General features: G+C 41.4%; 1 protein-coding gene across 3 annotated transcripts in view; it reads left to right on the top strand.

Annotated features, from left to right (window-relative positions):
• The window catches only part of OSBPL1A (oxysterol binding protein like 1A), a 78,422-nt gene that overhangs the window by 46,065 nt on the left and 14,033 nt on the right, over positions 1–18,324 (top strand). For all 3 annotated transcript variants that reach the window (XM_037380670.1, XM_037380672.1, XM_037380671.1), the window contains 4 exons: positions 1,902–2,064; positions 10,306–10,459; positions 15,491–15,566; positions 18,073–18,207. In XM_037380670.1, the coding sequence (XP_037236567.1) occupies positions 1,902–2,064; positions 10,306–10,459; positions 15,491–15,566; positions 18,073–18,207 (528 nt within the window). The remainder of the gene's footprint in view (positions 1–1,901; positions 2,065–10,305; positions 10,460–15,490; positions 15,567–18,072; positions 18,208–18,324) is intronic.

An 18,324-nucleotide genomic window follows, 5' to 3' on the forward strand; every position in this document is an offset into this window, starting at 1 on the left:
TGCTGTTAAATATTGAAATATAAGTGTTATGTAAAGATTTAAACCACCCAGTTTATCAAAACAGAGCATTAGAGCATAAAGGCATCTAATTCAATACTGCAAAAAAAATGCAAATAGCACATTAATTACTGGTTTTGCTTTGCTGTTTAATAAGAATGGAAAGTCCCATTTTATTTTCAGTCCTTTCCCCTCCTTCAGGAGAGTGAAATACTGATGCTGTTTCTCTAAATGGGCATTTCCTTAACTACTTGATAGTATAGAAAATGTAACCCCTGCAGAAACTGCTTAATAACAGATCTTTTGCAGTGGTGTGTCTGATGTGTGTGAAACATTGCAGTAATTGGCTTTGTTGGTATTGTTGGAATGAACTTTAAATGAAAGTGACAGTAACTAGTCCAGACTTCTTTCATTTTGTTCAGGGTAAAACTATTAGACAGTAAGTGACTTATTAGTTTTATTGCTTTCAATTAGCAACCCAATTTTATACTCTGGTAATTATCATTTAATTGGATTGCCCCTTTACTCTTAGAACCTGGCAACCAAACCAACTGATGCAGTGTTTGGCACAACTGAGGAGGTGAAAACTTCTTTCACAAATCTTTCTCTAGACGATATGGTACTGCCAGCATAGCAGCTCTTCTCTGGAAGTGGCAAATCTGCTTTAGTATTTCCTTCCTAGCCTCTAAATTTGCACCCCCTCATTTATGCCAAACTCCAAATCCACTCTTCGAATGGTTCTTATAACCCAGGGGGCTGAAGCCTCCAAAGTAAAGCTGTAATGTAAAATGTAACCAGATAGGACACATCCATGGTTCTTAAATCAGATTCAAAAAGGTGATGTTGGTATATGTGTGAGTTGTCCCTGTAACTGTTCCAAGAGATTGTCATGTCCTCGTGTGTTCTTAGTGGAGGGAGAATCAGCATTGTAAACTGACCTTTGAGAGTAAGGTAGAGGATGAGGCAGGGGTTGGGGTGCTTTTAAAAAGGGACGGGAAGGGAGGAAGGAGAAGAGGCTGTGGTTTAGGAACCGAAGGAGAAAAAGCAGCACGTTTCTCCCAGCCCAGCAAGGCTTCGGAGGCCCTTCCTGAGCCTTCAGCTCCAATCCTCTCCCCTCCCCTGGCAGAAAGAGGAGGTGGGAAGGCATGAGCAAAAAAAAAAATGAAGAGGAAATAGGAAGGACATGTTGCTCTCCCATTACTAGTCCTGGACTCAAAATGTGGATAACATCATCCTCTCTGGAGCTGATTGCCTGTGTGGGCTTAAAAAAAATGTCCACCATCTGGTGGCTGGACGACTTTTTTTTTTTAATTTCGTTTGTTTTGTCATCTTCTGCCTCCTCTGTAAACTGTTTTGGGAGCGGGGAGAGAGGGCTGTTTATATCGACATTAAATCAGTTAGTAGAGGAATGTCTTTTTTAACCTCCCTCTGTAATCCTCAGGGTTAAATGTTTTCAGCTCATAGTTCAGTCGCAGTTATTTGTAGCTAGCATTCACATTTGCTCTGTAATTCAATTTAGATGATGCTGCTCAGCCCAAATTAGAGCAGACTAGTACAAGGAGCTTGGTACATGTAGAAACCAATCGCTAACTCCATAGTTAAGGTCATCCAAATAGAGTTGTAAGTATTTCCCCTCAGTTTTAAGGTATAGTTAGTTACTTGGCTTGAATTCATTTGTGGAATTGGGGTTTATACCCTCAGAGCTTGTCAGATTTCTCAACTGCTGAAAATGCTGAGTAACAACCTTATTTTCATCACAAAAATACTGTAATATTTTCATTAATCCATGTATTTTCAGTTCCAGCTGTTTGCCAGTTATTTATTTGAGTTTATTTTCTGAACAGCTTCCAGCTACACATTCTCCAGAGACATGAGATTTTATTCATACATGTATCTACTTATAGGTGAGGAATTTGAAACTGGAGCATGAGCAGGAGAAAAACAAGATCTTGTCAGAAGCATTAGAGACGCTAGCTACTGAACACCATGAACTAGAACAGTCTCTGGTTAAGGGGTCTCCGCCTCTTAGCATCATCAGTGAAGAGCAGTTCTATGATGCTGTTTCAGGTAAGTAGTGATGTTTGGAATGTGAGTGTGTAGTCATGTTTGTGGTGAATGTTTGTGGTGAATGCAGTGGGGGTGGGGGGGTGGGAACAGTCTCACTTTAAGTGAAGTCTCAGCCTTTCTAATGTGGAACTAATTTTAGGAGAATGCTTCATGTGCTTTATGAGTGGGCCTCTAAAAATTTGCCTGAGTCCGGCTGTAGAATTGGATTAGTTTACCTTAGTATAATAAAAAGTTATAAAACCACGGGGCGGTCATGAAAGGTCTGATTCCTTAGGTGACTACGCCCTTTTTTTTAAATAGCAAAAGTTAAGTTAAGGCTCCTATTTTAGTGGATGTAACTGTATCTGGTAGCCTTCTGACTCACTTTCTCCATGGTGGTGTATGTTTTTTCTTTTGTTGTTAAGACTGATCCATAAAAATCCCTAGTTTTGAGGGATAATGAGGTTTGTTCTGTTTCAATTTTGTCTACCTTAAGTGTCACAGGTGGAAGAAAAGGATGAATCAAAATACTTTGTGTATTTCTGAAATATCTTTTCTTTTTCTGTCTGCTCTTCAGTTTAGTATCTTTCATATTATCACATGCAAAACACAAAAATAGTGATTTTGGAAAACTGAACTGCGTAAGATGATTACAATGTGCATCTGTATAGAGAGGCTGTACATAGTGCAGCTCAACAATAACTCTAACTGGGTGATCCCGCAGCACACAGCTGTCTACCACTATGAAGGATCTGGAAAAGCTTGAGGGTGAACATAATCTAACTGTAGCAGTCAATTAGGTTGTGATGGCATACTTCATGAGCAGCTGTGGGGGTGCTTTTTATGCGAGCTTAACTGTCTGATGCTTCTGGTGGGTGAGAAAGGCAGTGTTCCTAGAATCCTTGGTAGGTGTTCTGCAGTGTACAACTTAAAGAATAAAAACAACCAAAGTGGAGTCTATGCTCGAGTAGAGCACTAGCACAGGAACACAGTGGATCAACAGCAGGCTTTGCTGCTTGGTGCAGTAGCAAATTATCAAGCCTTCAAGGACGAGATGAGATTGAGGAGCACTAGAAACAGGTTATTCAACCAGAACCAAAAGAACAATTCTGCTGGCAGGCCTCAGGCTTTTTCACTTTTTGCAACAAAGCTGAGAACAGTTGTTTATCCGGTGTTGCTGGAACGTAGTCTCTCCAGCCAGGCTTTCTTTGTGTATATGAGAGAATACTCAGCTTTAAAGAACTGTTAGTTTATACATCTCATAACTGACCAGTCTCTAAATCTTCTTGAATGGAAGTGTCCAAAGCCTCTTCTCTAGGTGGGAGAGGTGGTAGTTTTGTCAGGTGAAGCTGCAAACAAATTGCATCAAGTGGGTATGTGTAACTGTGAAACTTGTTAAGTATATGTGTGTGCGCGTGCACACACACATACTTTGAAGGGACCTTGAAGTTCCACCCCCCCTAGACCAGGTTGCTCAAAGCCCCATCCAGCCTGGCCTTGAACACTTCCAGGGATGGGGCATCCACAGCTTCTCTGGACAACCCGTTCCAGTGTCTTGCCATCAAGAATTGCTTCATAATATCTAATCTAAATCTGCCCTCTTTCAGCTTAAAGCCATTACCCATATCCTATCACTACGTGCCATTGTAAAAAGTCCCTCTCCAGCTTTCTTGCAGGCCCCCTTTAGGCGCTGGAAGGCTGCTGTAAGGTCTCCTAGAGCCTCCTCTTCTCCAGGCCAAACAATCCCAACTCTCTCATCTTTCCTTTGTAGGAGAGGTGCTCCAGCCCTCTGATCATCTTTGTGGACCTCCTCTGGACCTGCTGCAACAGGTCCATGTCCTTCTTATGTTGGGGGCCCCAGAGCTGCATGCAGCACTGCAGGCAGGGTGTCATGAGAGTGGAGCAGAGGGGGAGAATCACCTCCCTTGACCTGCTGGCCACGCTTCTTTTGACGCAGCCCAGGATTCGGTTGGCTTTCTGGGCTGCAAGCTCACATTGCCAGGCCATGTTGAGCTTCTCATCCACCAACACCAAGTCTTTCTCCTCAGGGCCGTTGTCAATCCATTCTCTGCTCAGCCTGTATTTGTGCTTGGGCTGGCCCCAACCAATGTGCAGGACCGTGCACTTGGCCTTGTTGAACTTCATGAGGTTCACACGGGCCCACCTCTTAAGCCTGTCAAGGTCCCTCTGGATGGCATCCTTTCCTTCCAGTGTGTCAACTGCACCACACAGCTTGGTGTCATTGTCAAACTTACTGAGGTGAACTCATTCCTGCTGTTCACGTTGCCAACAAAGATGTTAAACAGTGCCCGTCCCATACCAACCCCCGAGTAACACCACCTATCACTGGTTTCTACCTAGACATTGAGCAGTTGACTGCAACTCTTGATTGCGACCATCCAGCCAATTCCTTATCTACTGAGCAGTCCATCCATCAGATCCATATGTCTCCAGTTTAGAGATGAGGATGTCATGAAGAACAGCGTCAAATGCTTTGCACAAGTCCAGTTTTTTCCATATATACATATATAAAGCATATATGTAAATTCTTTCTCCATTAGAAGTTACTTGACAAATTCATCTTTATTGTACTTGAAATAATTTTCCAGCACAGACTCACTTTCTTGACTGGCTCTCAACTTCATCAGGCATCTGTTAGGTTGTCTTCTGTAGGTTGTTAACATTCAGTGCTTTGCAGTGATTAGGGTCCTCTCTGTCTCTGAAGGCATGTGTTTGGAGGATGGCCATTTGTGATTGAGGGGGTGCGGCTAGAGAAGGGGTAATGTGACATATTTTCCTGGCTGCTGGATGCACTTTACGACTTTCACCTTGAGCACAAAAGGAATTAGTTTTTTGTGGGTGTGATTTGGAGTGGGGGTTTTTTGCTGATCACTGGGATCCTGGTAATACTTTCTTGCTTTTCTGCCATGTCTATGGAGTCTCAGCTAGAAGGCTTCTTATCTCTGTATGACAAGATACAGTGAGAGCAGGGGGGTCAGGAATATTTGACACTGGCTCAGAATTTGGGAATGTGGGTCTTCTTTCTTGGGCTATTGAGAAACAGGAATACGATCATAAACATTTTTATAAGAAAGCACAGTGACTAGGCCTAGTTGTCAGAAGCTAAAAATTTCTATCTCCAGAAATCTAAACTACTAGGACTTTGTCTTCAAAGCTTTTGCTAAACTTGATTTGCAGTCTGATAGTATTAAGTGAAATGATACTGATTTTGGATAAATAGTCATATCCCTGAATTATCTTACTAGGCTTTATAGGAGATGGAGCAAACACCGATGTATTTTAACAGGGTGATGTGACAAGTTATAGTGTCTGTCAGTGGGAAGATGCCACTGCTTTGAGAGTGTTTTTATTAGGATACCGTCTTATTCTAGCTACAGTTCTCTGAGTTTTTAAATCTCCAACGTAGGAGTGAGTTTAGAAGTGAGAGTATTGCATAACTAGGCTTGCACTTTGAGCTGAAGAATCGTTAGCTTTGACTTGACAGGTTGAAAGAAGAAGCCACTGCTACTTTTTGTTTCGTTTTTTAAAAGAATGTTGTCTGCATATTAGACACTTCTGCATGTTTACTCCCCCAAAAAAGTATTTCTAGCTTTGATAATTCAGTGCAATGCAAGAATTTTCAAACAGGTTTTGGAACAAGTGTATTAGAAAGGATATGTTCACAGCAGCAGCTACTTGTCCCCATTTACCATGACGTGATTCACATTTGTAGAGCAATCTGATTGCATCAACCAGGCTCCTGAATGAAGCTGAATCAGAAGATACAGTCCAGTTGCTATTGGACAGCTAATCTGAAGAGAACACCACCAGGAATTTATCTAGTTCAAGTGTCCAGTGATCAGCACTATCTGTTTGGCTTGCAAATCTGCTTCAACTGAGCTATACTGCCTGCTAATGTTGGCATAGATGAAACTGGTCACTCATAAGTCTCTGTTCTGTGGTCCTGTGTGTAGAAATTGTAGATACAATTACGGAAATATCCTCTTTCTTTTCCAGAACTGTGGTGAAAAAAATGTTTGTAACGTGGTAAGATTGCTTACTGAAGTAGTAGTCTATTTTCTCAAGTCTCTCTCCTCTTTTTAAGTGATGTGCTACTGACTATCAATGCTTTCAAAATGTTGTGGTAACTCCTAAGTCCCTGCAAGGGGAGAGCAGTAGACACTGGACATGAAAGGAAGAACCTTCAGGAAATGGGAGTTATTTGTGTTACTGAAGCATGGTATCCAGTGTTAAGAACTGTAAAGTTAAGGGTGTTATTAATCTGAACTCTGATAGCAATAGGTTGGTCAACAGTGTCTCCTGGTGTGCTGATCCTCTCATCATGGGAGTGGTGGAAACGTGTAATTAAACTCGATAACACATGGATTGCAGGAGAGCTCTTGGTTTCAGGATTGAAAGCTTAACATGTCAAACTCTTTTATGGTGATCGGGGGGTGGGGGGTGTGTGTCAGGCAGGTGATGGGGGCCGGGGGAGCATTGGGGAAGAGAAGAAGCACCAAACAAGTAGCAAAACATTCTAAGACCAATGGCATCTCCTAGAGAGCTAGGGAAGTTACTAGCTTTGATTAAGAATACAGACCTCAGGAAGCATATGGAAACAGAATACATGTGCAGAATGCTGAAAAATGGCTAACCATGTCAAGAATTAAAGAGTGAAGGTACTCGCAGATAAGGCTCCCTGGTTGTTGGTTGTATGCAAATTGCATACCCAATTTGGGAAGAGCTTAGAACTGTCCTAATTTTTCTTTTTAACAGGTTTTATCTGAGAGGTGGGGATTTTCTGCAAACGCAGCTTTTGTGTGTATCAAAGGGGGTATTGATGGTTTTACATAGATGCAATCTTACTATAAAAGCAGTTGTTTAGAGGAATATTTAGACTGTACTAAAGCTAACCTGTCATAGTAAAGCTTGAGCTGTTAGGTACCACTAACGGGTGCTGTTTATAAAGAATGCTTCTAAATGGTACAAGAGAAGTAGTAGACTAGTTGTTTTGCTTTTTGCTCACTTCCTAGTTTGTCTCCCGTTACCAGCTCACTTTAAAAGTTGTACAAAAAGCATAGAAACTTACTGCCCTTCCTTCCATGTTTAGGGTAGCTTGTCAAGGGCTTTTTTTGAACGCTACCAAAAATGCTCCACAACCTCTGTGCTGCCTGTGGGCTTCTTGCTTTGAATATAGTTAAAAGCATGAATTCAGGTATCTCAGAGAGGGATGGGAAACACCTGGTCAGAACTCAAACCCAACCTTGCTAGCGGTTAAACACTACCTTTTTTCAGGTGTATTTGTTAATCAAATACATTGGCCAAACTTTTCTATTTGGAACTGAAGATTTACCAGTTGTTGCAATAGGAGATGAACTTCCCTTGAGTTAAGTTTCTGTCATTGCTTCCGCTGTTTCCCCTTGCTCTTCCACTCTTGCAAAATGTAGCCGGTGTTTTTACTGTTACCCTGACACTTCAGGTTTCATGAGCTGGAGAGCTTCCTAGTCAGCCTGGTGGTGTCTCAGGATCACTTAAAAAGTTTGGCTTCTGAACAGGCATTCTTACTCCTTCTCCCCTCTCCTCAGCCCACACCCACTTAAGTTCAATAGAAAAAAAATCCACCTCATTTTCTTCTAGTCATCTGTTTGACAGCTGCTCTGTAGCAACTTGTGAATATAAATCTTTTTTTGCAGTGACGGGGGAGTATGCAAATCTTAATTCAGAAAAGAGTTAGCTGCAAGTACACGGGAAAGAGCTCAGGCTGAGTTGCCTGTTGGTCTGTGCTCACAATACAATACTAGGCTTGTTCCCTCTGACACCTAAACAAACGCAAGGCTTGTTAAGCTTGTTGGGTCAAAGGAGGTAACTGAGGTTGAGGGATTGGAGACTGAGATCGTTGGCAGGAGCTGGTGTAGACGTGCTTTCTCAGTGAGAGCAATTTCTCAGGAAGATCAGGGAGATGTCTCTAGGGAGCAGATTCTTATAACAGTGCCCGGATTCATTCTTCTACTGTTCTTTATTGTATAGCATGCTTTTGTTGTATTAAGCAAGGCACGTGCCCTGGAGAAGGCTGGCTGGTCACCGTCTACAGCTCTGGAGAGGTTTGCCAGCTGCTGAGCTCAGTCCAGCAGAATCGCCTCTCGGCACTGTAAGGTCAGCCTTAGGAGAACTGATCATGTGTGTAAAAAATCCTTGGTTATACTGAGAAGCGTATCAGAGGGTGGTCAGCAGCTCTGGTGCAGCCTACCTGTTCTGCCCTTTCTGCCTGTGCAGTCCTAGGCCTGTTGCAGAAACTCAGACTGACGGAATTTGTGTGTTGTGACTCTTGTCTGAAAACAAGACAGCGCTGGATGGTACAGAAGAAGGGAACCTTACAGGAGGCAGACGCTTTGCTTTATGTTACTGGGTTGGCTTCGTGCATTTCTTGTCATGATAACCACATGTTGGGCAGCTCTTTCAATAGAGATGTGGAATACTTCACCTTGAAGAGATTTATAGCTTGCCCTGTGGTCAGGATGCTTAGGCCCACGTGTTACACTGCTAGAGTGTCTCTGCCTCTCTGATATTTGGATACACAACAGTGTTTTCCTGACTACCTGGGCTCCTGATCTCTGGAGAAATCTGTATTTTATGTAACAGACTTGTCCACAAGTAAAAATGCTTCTCCTTATCCTACTTGTTATATATAGTACCACCAAACTAATGCTTTGATATGTTATATCATAATATGGCACAGAACTAGACTGACAAATGGGGAAACTTGTGAGAAGATTCTCTGGAGTGCCAGTCCACTTTTTTAGCATATCCTCAGCACCAGCTGGCAGTTCTTTTTCATTCCCTAGCAACTGGCTTAATTTCAGTACTGTCTTGATGAGGGTAGGGATGGATGTTTTTGATGAAAGGAAAGATTTCCTTTATGCTCCTAGATCTCACTCTAGAGAGGATGGAGACATGGTGGCACAGCCATCCATTCATCAGGATTTTATCCTATTCTTGACCCTTTTGTAATGTGGATGTAGTAGAAAATCCTCTTATCACTGTCCCTTTCACCAAACATAATTTACATGTTGTAGAGAAGCTGCTGGCATAGTTTTGGGGTTTTTTTAAGAGAAAACAGGAAAGCACCTGGGAATGGACAGCTGTGACTGAGATACTCTTTTGGATGGACTACTACTTCAACAGGTTTTGATTACTAGTTTTGAATTAGAATCAGCATGTGAGAGAATGACTAATCTTGCAATTGTTTCTCTGGGTATTTGCAGCCAAAAGCAGGAGCATATGCTGAAAGAAATAGTACGTAGCTGGAATGGTGTCTGCTGCAGTTTCTGTTCACTTTTTTCAGAAGTGGTGAGGCTTGCATTAAGCTATTTACCATTCGATGTTGTACCTGGTTTCTGCTAAAGGATTTCCCAAATGGGATAGAAGGTGCATCTTTACTTGTCTTGAGTCGTTCCTTTGCTTCCTGGAACTTGCAATTGGATAATCCTTTCACAGTGTTGTCAGTTATGAAAGAAAAACATGAAACAAAAATACAGCCTTTTGCCAAGAAATTTTTACTTTCTGATTTGGGGCAAGACCGACTCTTCTCCAGAGCTGGTTAAGCGTTACCTGACCAAAACACTGGTTGGAAATAAAGTGGTGTCACTAATGTTATTTTTAGTTCTAGATGTGATTGTGGATTGCACTATTAACCTACCTTCCAGAGTACAAAGTTTATCTTACTGATTGGAGAGCTCATCATTTTGACTTTGCTGGGACTTTTATGGCTAATGTAATACACTGTGTGTGATACCTCCTTCTGTTCTTTGATACTTGTTTTGTAAGGTGGGAAGTGAAGGTTGCTGAACAGCAGTGACTGTCGTAAGAATTTAGTCCAAAGTGAAATATTATATAGAAGAAGGAGTCAATACTTGAATGTTGAGGTAACTGTGTTTAGTTAGGTGAGGTACTGGTGTCTTTATGACACTGGCACTTCTCCTAAGCAAGTTGTAGTAGCTTCAGCTTAGTAAGAATGTCAAATTTTGCCTCTGTTTGCTAGGTGATTTTTAATGTATTGTGTTCTTGCTTGTCAAGCAGTCTCTTTATATCTAGATACAGAGCTGCAGTGGTCTGTGGCAGTACTAGTTACTTACCAAATGGATGCTGTCATCAGAACACGGCAGCCTACTTAGGTTTCAGTTTTGTACAAAGAAAGAAGATCTGTTAGTGACTGAAGTCTAGCACAGGCGGTAGATTCATTAACATGCACCTGCTCTTTTGCAGATTCAGAATCTGAAAAATCATTAAGTGGGTTTGAAACAACAGCCTACTCGTTGGAGGACAGCATGGATTCAAAAGATACAATAACTTCAAGCATGTCTGAAGAAAAGGTTTGTGGCAGTGGGGAGTCGCTGTCTAACGGGATCAAAAAACACAGGTAGGATGTTGCCTGTTCTTAAGGTATTACAATATGCATTAATGGTGAGTAAAAGACCACAGGAATCTCTGATAAGCTAACTGTGAAAACTTCCAAAACTTTGTTAGGAATGATTGACAAGTAGTTGGTTGTGCTATGATTTTATAAAGAATATTTTTCCAAGGCTAGTATGCTCCTTTGCATCTTGTTTTTTGATGATCAACTCTGATTAAGTGAAAATAAAATATAATGTGCTATGTAAAAATGAACACACTTGGCTTTTAATAGATCTTATTGAAATCTATGTGGATTTTAATTCCTTCATGTATCTTTAATGACCTATGCCTCCTATTGCCTCTTTAATTTCCAGTCATTTGATCCTTCCGTTGGTATCAGGAATGAGTGAAAAATATTGCTAGCCTGGCATCAGAAACTCAGATATGAACAAAGGGAGTCCTATTCTAAAAGTCCTCATCCATGTTTTATGTGCTTATTTTGTGTTGTCAAATGATCCATTTTTGTTTGTTTCCTTGCTGATAAAGAAGGACAATAGGTCTGGAGTTAATGAGATGTAATAGACACCACTATTCTCGAGTTTCAGTGAAAGGGCAATATAAAGTTTGTGCTACAGATCAAGCCAGACTTCAGCATGTTTCAAAAAGACTACTTTGGAAGTGTTTTGGATATGCAGAATGATGATGGGGGCACCACACTTCTGTAAAAACAGGAAATTAATGTTCAATTTTACAGAAGCAGAACAGGCACGCATAATTACTTGGTATCTTAAATAGCTAAATTGCAGTGACTGTTGAAGCATGTGGTAATGCCAGAGACCTGATGTTTCAAGGTTCAACCTTTGCATGTGTATCCCTCCCATAGTAGGCAAAGAATAAGGCAGATGAGGGCGTGCAGATGAGGGTGTGAGTGGAGTAATGGGGTTGTTTGGGAAGGTAACATAAAGCAGCTGACTAAGCGTGTTGCTCTGCACTCTTGTGCTGTTAGCAAGGTGGTATTTATGGCCTTGGCTAAGTGCCTTTCCTAATTAGAGCAGGAAGTTCAAGGGTGGGGGAGAAGCACTAGGTGAAGGTGGACATTGAATTGCATTCATTGCCTAGGAAACTATGAGGAGAAAGGCAATTCATGATCCGCAAGAAAATGGTGATGCATGTTGACATGCATTGTCTTTAAGAGTTTTAACAGAAATTGATCTTCTGTTTACTACAAAAAAACCCAAAAATTGGCAGGTTTCCATATTGCTGCACTTACGCTGTCCAAACTGTAGGCAGCCGGTGACTGGAGGAGCATTTAAGATCTGCTGATTTTGTAAAGGGGAATGAAAAGTAATAAGCAAGTACCTGTGCATGAGTTGTTCCTCTGAGTTGCATGTCTTTAGTGGTAAAGAGAGTATGGGGTATTGGCGTAAAATGAATGTGTAAATTGGCTAGCTAATAATATACTGCTAAAGAAAAGTGGAAACATCTGACTTGCATGTAGGTAAGTATGTGTGGTTATATTTATGTGACTAAATGGCTACAGAGCATGTTCTAGATTGAGCTGTAACTTCAAGCTTTTTTACCTGGCACCTTGGTGACACATCAGGATTTGTCCACAAAGATATTGATGCAAACTGTTTTTCCCCAGAGCTCAGCCAATTTAAACTTTACCTCCTAGAGAACCTTCTCAGGGAATGGGAGTTGTGTGGTGTTTCTAGGCTCATTTCTGAGTTTCTTGGTGGCAGTGATACTTGGCCTGGTATGGGATCTGTTTGATGTGACTTCAGAACCGTGTTAGCTACCTGGAGCTGCTGGCTCCAGTTAGTACCTCTTTTGGGTTTGGGGCTAGTTAGAGAGCATGTGGTCAACTATGCATCGTCTGTGATGCCACCTGCGTCCTTTTTGGAGCAGACACCTTAACTTCTTGATGCTGTGCAAAATGAGGGGGTCAGAATAGTTTGACAGAACTTAATTCTGTGATTACATCCTTGTGTTTGCTGTAACTTTGTTTACTTCTTTTTGTGTTAGCCACATGGAAACAAGTCACTTAGAGAATAGCCTAGATCGATGTCCTTTGCTTAAAGTCTTGATACTTTCTTGTGATTCCTCAGATGAACCGAGGATCTGCATCTCCATCTGGGTTGCATGTGAAAATACCTAACACTGTTTAGCAGTCAGTATAAAGAAGACTATTTCTTACCTTAATCTAGAAAACCTGAGCTCTAATCTGCCTCGCTTGAGCGATGAGGGTTTTGCACAGGGAGGTGGAGGTCAGTTTTTAATGGAGGGTTGGGGTGGGGGTGGGAGGGTGGTTTTGGAGATGTAGGAATAAGCCTGCTGTTTCCAAGGAATTTAAAGTGTTGGGATGTACTTATAAATATAGGTGGAACCAGTGCCATTTACCTTATTCTGATTTTTTTATTAAGGTAGTTTCCATCCTACTGATTTTTCATAGAGTATTTTGACAGTGGACTTAATTTTTGAAAACTTTTTGGGAGGGAATTTGAGAGACAGGAAAATAGTCCATTAAGTAATCCGGAAGCATTCAAATCACTTCTTTTTAAGAGGGAACTGTTTCATTTGAGCCAAATTAAAAAAACCAAAACCAAAACCAAAAAAAACCAAACAACAAAAAAACCCCACCCACACACAAAAACAAACCTCAAAAAGAAAACCAAAACCCAAAAAACCCAACCACCCAACCAAAACCCCAAAAGACCCTTGCACAAAAATGTTTTATTAATACCTGTCAACATTTAACAGCCACTTGTTGCTGCTGTTTACCTCTTACTGCTGAGGTTTCGTAGTCAGCTTTCCCTTTGGTCCGCTGACTGGGGGCCTTTCAGAATGTAGATGTGTTTCGGTTTAACTTTTTGCGAGCCAGGAGGTTATTCGGTCAGATGAAGAACAAGCTAAACATGCCTTTTTCACACCATATGCCTCTCCTTCCCCACAAGATTCCTGTAACAGTTGATATGCTATAGATAACGCTTTGGACAAGTGTTTTTGTTAAAATGAATGCTCTTAAATACATCTTATCTGTTCTACTGCACAGAAATTCCAGCAGATGTTTTTGTCACTTAAAGCTATAATTAACTTCCTGAGTCGTTTCTAAAATTGACATCTGGAAGGAAATTTTTGCATTCACAAACCTTACCCTTAATCGTAGGGAGTATGTCAAGGTTAGTAGGCCTCAGGTCTTGGCTGCCTGTCATTTTTCCACGTGTTCTTACTTGTCCCTGGGATCTTTCTCGGTGGCTTAAAACTGCTTTGTTTCCTCAGTATGTGTGTGTTCTGTGGGGAAAAGAACTGGCTCTCATATCAGGTGTGGCTGATACAGATAAGAAATATGGATGAAACTGAATGATAGCTTTCAAGTAAGCAAGCAAATTGAACAGAGGGACATGTTAACTTTAATGAAATTTAAGTTTTGTTGTGAAAGGAAAGCAATGTGTATACTGTAGCAAACTTTAACAATGTATACACTTGAGAAAACTAGAGGCACATCAGTGTGTTTTATATGCAGAAGGGCTTACTTAAACACAAATTCCCACTCTGCTAACTGCTTTTGTTAAAGAACACACAGAAAAAAGTTAACACTACAAATGAAGGTAAGACTGAATACTTGGTGGACACTGTCCTCTTCTGGACATTTGTATCAAAGCATCCACAGAAGTATTTTATACTTCATATTTTTCAAGATGATCTGTTTCATGAAATACTTTTGTATCAGTGGAAAATCAGAATAGGGAGTGAGTGATATCATGTTTGTCAATTAAAAGAAATCCTCCTACACACTCATCCCTTGCATGGGAGCTTAGTAAAACAATTCAGTGTTAGGTTGTTAGCTACTTGCTAACAAAACAGTTTGGTACTGTGAGGAGCTCAGGCATATGGCTAGGTTTTTGATTGGATGGGTGCTCCTTAAAATATGAGCATTTTTTGGTTTTGTTCTTTCTGAAAACTGAAGCATCAGCCCTGGTAAAGGTGTTTCAGTAACAGATAAATATGGGAGGCAACACAGCAAGCAGGGCTACTGAAACTAACAACTTAACCACTACTCAGGCTGATTTTCTGTTATTTTTTTTCTCTTGACCGTGTTTCTGTTTATCAGAAAAGGGGTGTGGAGGAGGCAGCTACAGCCTGTTTGCACTCTCTGGAAAGGTATTGCTTTAGTTGCTTTGAGCAGAGAAGAGACCTCCTTGGTTAGGAGGGCAACGTGATCATTCAGACAGCTAACTAAACTTCAAAAATCAAACAGTTCATGCAGTTTGACTGAGCTGTAGGTGATTCTTATCTACTGAGAATTTTTCTCATTGGTAATAGCTTCATGAGCCAAACACAGATTTTAGTGTTGTAGACAAAGGGCTTTGGCTGTATTTATGCCTTTCTATAGGTATATCGGATTAATAGTTTAGCTGGTCAGTAGCAGTAAGAAAACTGAATGAAATCTGTACCTGATTTATCATAAAGCTGAGAAATACAGTCTGCATTACTCAGCCTAAATGTTGGTCTTGAAAGTACATTTAAGACTTGCTTCAGAATACATCAGCTTCCTGTAGAACAGGCTGCTCTCTTTTCTTTTCTTTAACAATGCTGCTTTTTCTGTTGTAGCTGAGGGCTGGTTTTAATACGGGCAATAAATTTCATGGCCTTTTGTTGTCCGTATACAAGTGACTAGCAAAAATATCCCAAACCCACAAATCTGTTCAGATGTAGTGAACATACTTATGTACCTACTCAGAAAGAACTTTTTCTTACAAAGACACAACTAAATAGCCACTATGAAAATATTGTTTCAATAACTGATTTAGAAATTCTCTTCCACTGCACTTATGCAAAACGAAGGGAATGGCTCTAATTCTGTTTTTGGGGAAATTCAGATTTCTGTGTAGGTAAAACAGTTTAAGTTCTTCAAAGTAGCACTGTAAAAAACCCTTGGGAATTAATTTAAAAATTTGAAAACTGTCACTTTCCAGAAAGATCATTTGGGTTTCTTAGTAATGGTTAGTGATGGAAAACTTTTCTTACTTCTGCTTTCTTTCGTTCCTTTCCTCAGAACAAGCTTGCCATCTCCGATGTTTTCCAGAAATGACTTCAGTATCTGGAGTATCTTAAGAAAATGCATTGGAATGGTAGGTAATCAGAAAGCTATGATAAAAGATGTGAAGTAATTGTTTCACTTGAAGCCCAAAATAAAACTTTTTGGGGAGATAATTTTTTTTTTTTAAATTTGCTGCTTATGCTTTATTTCCTTTCACAACTTGAGAAGGTAAGACTTGGTCAGAGCAATATTCACAGAATTACAGCATGGTTGGGGTTGGAGTGGATTTCTGGAGATCATCTAGTCCAATCCACCCTACTAAAGCAGGTTCACCTCGAGCAGGTTGCATGGGATCATGTCCAGGTGGGTTTTGAATGTATCCAGAGAAGGAGACTCCACAACCTCTCTGGGCAGCCTGTGCCACTGCTCTGTCACCTTCAAGGTAAAGAAGTTCTTCCTCATATTCAGGTGGAACTGCCTGTGCTGCAGTTTGTGCCCGTTGCTCCTTGTCCTGTTACTGGGCACTACTGAAAAGAGCCTGGCCCTGTCCTCTTGAAACGCGCCCTTAAGATATTTGCAGACATTGAGAAGTTCCAGTCTTAGAGAGTCTTGACTCTCAACCTTCTCTTTTCCAGGCTAAACGTGCCCAGCTCTCTCAGCCTTTTGTAGCCCTCTGCTGGACCCTCTCCAGTAGTTCCCTGTCTCTCTTGAACTGGGGAGCCCAGAACTGGACACAGCGCTCCAGGTGTGGCCTCAGCAGGACAGAGCAGAGGGGGAGGACAACCTCCCTCGACTTACTGGCCAGGTTCGCTGCACCTCAGGATCCCACTGGCCTTCTTGGCCACCAGGGCACACTGCTGGCTCATGGCCAGCTTGCTGTCCACCAGGTCTCCCAGGTCCTTCTCCCAGAGCTGCCTCCCAGCAGGTCACCCCCAGCCTGTACTGGTGCATGGGGCTGTTCCTCCCCAGGTGCAGGACCTCACACTTGGCTTTGTTGACCTTCATGAGGTTCCTCTCCTCCCACGTCTCCAGCCTGTCCAGGCCTCGCTGAATGGCAGCGCAGCCGCTGGTGTATCAGCCACTCCTCCCAGTTTTGTATCATCAGCAACCTTGCTGAGGGTGCGCTCTGCCCCTTCAGCCAGGTCACTGATGAATATGTTGAACAAGACTGGACTCAAAACTGACCCCTGGGGAACTGAAAATGTCTCTCGATTTTAACCCTTAAAGTACTTCGAGGTAGCAATTTTTCTTTTTATTTTTACTTTGTGAAAAACCAAACCAACCAAACCAAACATAAAAAGCTACTTTAATTTTGCTCTTCTCCCTTGTCCTTAGTATCTCTGTCTTCCCCTCCCCCCCCCACCCCCCCACCCCCATGGTGTTACTGGCCAGATGGTGGCCAGATCAGAGGTTAGCTGGTTGGCAGCTAATCTGTTTCCAGCTAAGGGTGAATTGAGAAGATTGCTTCTCTCCGTTAGATCCTGCAGTAGGTTGAAAGTACTTACTGCTGATAAATCTCTTATCAGCCTGTAACAGTAGCCTACAGAAAGGAAAGTGTATATTTAGTCACTGTTGTTTTCTCCTCCTCTTCATGCTGTAGTTAGAAACAGCACCAAGCAATGAGATGTGGAAATGCCGGGGGGTGCATGTTTCAGCAGCTCCAAGTCTCCTGAGTTGTTGTGAAGTATCTGAGGCTTCTCACAGTGGCTTTAGCAGAGAAGCATTGTAACCTTAAGATACAAAGAGTAGATTGAACACCTGTCTTGCATAAGGTGTGTGCAGGAAAAATATCCACAAAGGTCTTAATTCTGCTTTGCAGAAATTGCTGTACAGAAGTTGCAGTTTGAAGGGAGGGTTCGGCAGAACTTGGAGTGAGTTGTGCTGAAGTGTCTGCTCCAGTTGTTAGTGCCAGATGCTGATATTATGGTTAAGAACAGTACTGTTTACTGCGCACATTGCCAATGGTCATATATATGCTTTCAGTTTGCTACTGCAGGCAGTTTAGAACATGCTATGTTGTGCATTCAGAGAGCATGCTTTTTAAAACTGGGAAAGAGAATAAACAGCATCAAAGCTATAGGACTTCTTTTACATTTTTATTCCTGTTACAAAAAATACCTTTTTTCTTCAGAATACAGAATCTATGTTTTTACTCCTGTGCCACCATGTTGCCCTGTCCTTTCTCATCCTCCTGCCCCCACCTGCCTCCAAAAAAGATAATAGTGTTTAAGTAATTAGATGGCCTATAGCTATTTTAAGAGTGATAAATAATTTTGTCTTTAGAAGGGTCCTTAATACTTCATTCCATTGTTTCGTCTCACCTTCTTAATGCATTTGTTGATAGGAAGTTAGTTTGCTTGAAGTTTGATTTTCTTTTTGTGTTAAAAGTAGCCTTAACATCAACACAGATAAGCTTATCAAGCTCATAAGGGATATACAGGGTTTTTTCTTTGCAGCATTAGCAGAGCCAGGTCAAGCACATTGCATTAGCCCTAAGAGTATCATTTATTTTTGTAATAAGCCAATTACACTTGGGTTACTGCAGGCCAGTGTATCTAATCATTTGGTTTTTAACACAAATTTCATTTGTGCTTCAGGAGTTGTCCAAGATCACAATGCCGGTTATATTCAACGAGCCACTGAGCTTTCTACAGCGACTTACAGAGTATATGGAGCATACATACCTCATCCACAAAGCCAGCTCACTTTCCAGCACAACCGAGCGAATGCAGGTACTTCGAGTGCACTAATTTGTGCTAGCTCTTTTTTCTTCATTGATAGTCTTATTATAGGAGAAACGCCTGTAATTCGCTGCATGTCAGATTCTCTTATTCGTTACCTAGTTTTGC

Source organism: Falco rusticolus, chromosome 3 (assembly GCF_015220075.1).
Source record: "Falco rusticolus isolate bFalRus1 chromosome 3, bFalRus1.pri, whole genome shotgun sequence".
Lineage (NCBI taxonomy): Eukaryota > Metazoa > Chordata > Aves > Falconiformes > Falconidae > Falco > Falco rusticolus.